At 52.9% G+C, this 3,395-nt stretch overlaps 1 protein-coding gene across 1 annotated transcript; it reads left to right on the plus strand.

Annotated features, from left to right (window-relative positions):
- The first annotated feature begins 407 nt into the window (after positions 1 to 407).
- Positions 408 to 2,355, plus strand: LOC146754469 (uncharacterized). Its single transcript, XM_085527577.1, has 2 exons — positions 408 to 1,136; positions 1,231 to 2,355. The coding sequence occupies exons 1-2, from the start codon at positions 447 to 449 to the stop codon at positions 2,353 to 2,355; spliced, it is 1,815 nt and encodes a 604-aa protein (XP_085383703.1). The 5' UTR covers positions 408 to 446.
- The last annotated feature ends 1,040 nt before the right edge of the window (positions 2,356 to 3,395 follow it).

The raw sequence follows: 3,395 nt of genomic DNA on the forward strand, positions 1-3,395 counted from the left end.
GGTTAGGTCCTGGAACAGGCTGCCCAGTGAGGTTGTGGATGCCCCGTCCTTGGAGGTGTTCAAGACCAGGTTGGACGGGGCCCTGGGCAACCTGATCTAGTAAAGGTGTATGTTTGGTGGCCCTGCTAGGCAGGGGGGTTGGAACTACATGATCCTTGAGGTCCCTTCCAACCCGGGTAATTCTGTGATTCTGTGATTCTGTGATTCTGTGATAAAGGTAACAAATGGTGACCCCGGACGTGATTGGAAGTGGAGCAGCTATAATTCTAACGGCGAAGGTTCTCACTGTGGAGCGGTAATTATTTACTCGTGGAGTGGTGAAAGACTGGGACGAGAGGATTGGCCATAACTCTTCGTCAGGCGGTAGGGAGAGCTCGGAACCCCCTCGGCACGGTTGGGGAAGCGCCAGGTTGGGGCCAGGTGGGATACGTTTGGCCAGAGGCGACATGGAAGCCGTTATTAAGGTGATTCTGCATGCATGTAAAACTCACTGTGGGAAGGATGTTCCTTCTAAGAAGGAGATTGCTGCAGTTCTTTCGCTGCTGGAGAAGGAGGGGATGTTAACATCCCCCTCTGATTTATATGATCCCAATAACTGGGATGCGCTCACAATGGCGCTTTCACAAAGGGTGCTGGCCACCCGAAAAGTTACAGAGTTCAAGGTCTGGGGATTAGTCTTGGAGGCACTTAAGGTGGCAAAGGAAGAGAAGATTGCGGGGGATCGGGCTAGGGAACTGTTGGGGTTGGGGGCGAGGGGAACCGGGGGGGGTCTCATCACTCCTACAGATCCAAAGGAGGAGAAGATGGCGCCGACCCCCTCGGCTCCAACTGACGTAACACCTTCAAGAACAAAGAAGGAGGAAGTTGAACAAGACCACTCAGCTCCAGAGTACACCCCGCCCCCACCTCCCTATCCAGCACGGAGACTATATCCTTCATTAAAATCATTTATGGATGAAGGGGGAGGGGGACCCTCGGTGGAATGTACTGTTGCTCTCTGCACAACTGATAAGAGGGCAGTGGGGGAGGATGGTACTGTCTCACTGCCAGGTTCTGCCTGTTGCTCTAGCCACTCCCCTGAAGGGGCGGATCACTCCGCCCAGCAAGGGGAGGGAGGGGGTGGTACTTCGTTTACTGTCTGGTCCTGCCTGTTGTTCTAGCCACTCCCCTGAAGGGGCGGATCACTCCGCCCAGCAGGGCACTGGATGTGGGCATAGCACTTTGATGCAGACGGCCCCGGGACACGCCCAGGAGGGGTGTGGTCCTGTGGCATCTGGCCCGTGGAGCCCGCCCACACTCACTGACTGGGCTCGGGTGAGGGAGGATCTCAGAGCAGCCGATGTGACGGATACGTTTGCCTTTCCAGTAACAGTGAATACAGAGGGTAGAGCTTGGACCCCTTTAAACTCTAAGGCGGTCACTCGCCTTGCGGATTTGGTCAAAAAGAAAGGCTTGCGTTCTCCAGTGACTATGTCGGCAGTTGAGGCTCTCATGGCCTCTAGTCTTCTGCCTTATGATGTGGTCAGCCTTATTATGCGTGTCATCCTTGAGCCTGTACAATATACCTTATGGTATGACGAGTGGAATAGGCTGCTTCAGGTTGTGGTAGCCACTGCGACCCGTGATAATAACCATCCGGCTAATGGCCAGGATCGAAAAGACAAGATGACTCTTGCGCATCTTCAGGGGTTAGCAGATGGCATGGTGGGGTCCCCGGAGGGCCAGGCGAATGCGCTTAGAGCAGGGGAGTTGGCAGCGCTCACGACCGCAGCCCTTCAGGCTCTGCGGATGGTGGCTAAGGTTGCAGAGCCTGTGCTCCCATGGACAGACATCGAACAGGAGCCCTCCGAGCCATTCTCTGATTTTGCGAATCGCTTGATCCATGCGGTGGAGGGGTCTGACCTCCCAAAGGGGGTCCAATCTTTAGTTGTGATAGATTGTCTTAAACAAAAATCGCTGCCAGACATTCAACAGATTATAAGGGCGGCACCTGGGACTTTGAACACTCCAGGAGAGATCATCAAGTATGTGCTAGATCATCAGAAAAATGCACCATTGACTAATGAGGGCTTTGTAACTGCCATGCAGGGGATGGCTGCTGCAGTAATGGCAGCCTCTCGAGTTGGGGAAAATAAGGATAAGGGCCCGTGCTTTAAGTGTGGACAGCTTGGTCACCTTAAAGCCCAATGCCCTAAGAGGTTTAATCAGAAGGAATCGCAGGGACCGGACAAGAAGTGTCAGTGGTGTGGTGGGGCTGGACATGCCGCGTGTCAGTGCCGAAAACTTAAAATCACGATGCAGGGAAATGGGAACGGGAGGGCGCCAATGGCCCGGGGCTCCTTCCCACTTCCTTAAACCGGACTACGAGCACAACTCCCACCGTGGCATTAGCTATGGACCTAGGCAAGCGCCCATTGGTTAAGGTCATGATGACATTTGATCCTGAGACCCCAGTATCGGGACCTAGAATGGTGTTTTTTATGGCTTTATTGGACTCCGGTGCGGATATTACTGTCATTGCGACAGACGATTGGCCACAGGAGTGGCCGAAGACCTTTACGTGGAGAGTTCTCACGGGGGTGGGGGGTGAGGTGTCCACCTGTATGGCTGATGCAGGGGTAAAGCTCTCGCTTATAGGGAGGGATGGCTCCATCGAGAGGACTGTCTTTACGACCCCCACTATAGCCCCAATTAGTGGTTCCATTCTGGGTAGAGATGTTCTCCTTCAGTTGGGGGTGCAGTTGACAAATTTATAGAAAGGGCCACTGTCCACCATTTAGCGCTGCAACATGCGATTCCGCTACGTTGGAAACGGGATGCTTCTCCCGTTTGGGTGGATCAGTGGCCCCTTCCTGCTGATAAATTAACAGCGCTTATACAGATTGTCTCACGAGAACTTAAGGCAGGCCATGTAGAACCATCTCTCAGTAATTGGAATACACCTGTTTTTGTGATCAGAAAGTCCTAGGGGTCATTTCGGTTACTACATGATCTCCGAGCAGTCAATGTACAACTTGTTCCCTTTGGTCCTGTCCAGCAGGGGGGACCTTTACTATCAGCTATTCCAGAGGGGTGGCATTTGATGGTCATTGACCTCAAAGACTGCTTCTTTTCCATCCCGTTGGCTGAACATGATAGGGAAGCTTTCGCGTTTACGGTCCCAGTTGTGAATAATAAGGGGCCCGCCCAGAGATACCAGTGGAAAATTCTCCCTCAGGGTATGGTCTGTTCACCTACGATTTGTCAGATTGTAGTGGGAAAAATTGTAGAGCCGGTGAGACGATCATTGCCGGACTGCCAAATTGCCCACTATATGGATGATTTGCTGCTTGCTGCACCATGTGACTCTCGGTTGCAGACTCTGGAGGATCAAGTGGTCTGCGCGCTTACAACTG

Source organism: Coturnix japonica, chromosome W (genome assembly GCF_054131305.1).
Source record: "Coturnix japonica strain WE chromosome W, WE-NBRP24, whole genome shotgun sequence".
In the NCBI taxonomy this organism is placed as follows: Eukaryota; Metazoa; Chordata; class Aves; order Galliformes; family Phasianidae; genus Coturnix; species Coturnix japonica.

What these genes read in the sequence shown, in the direction of transcription:
- LOC146754469 (XM_085527577.1), top strand. Translation starts at nt 447, where the DNA reads ATGGAAGCCGTTATTAAGGTGATTCTGCATGCATGTAAAACTCACTGT. An exon ending in GGGGTGGTACTTCGTTTACT is followed by an intron (nt 1,137 to 1,230) that starts GTCTGGTCCTGC and finishes ACTTTGATGCAG; the next exon opens with ACGGCCCCGGGACACGCCCA.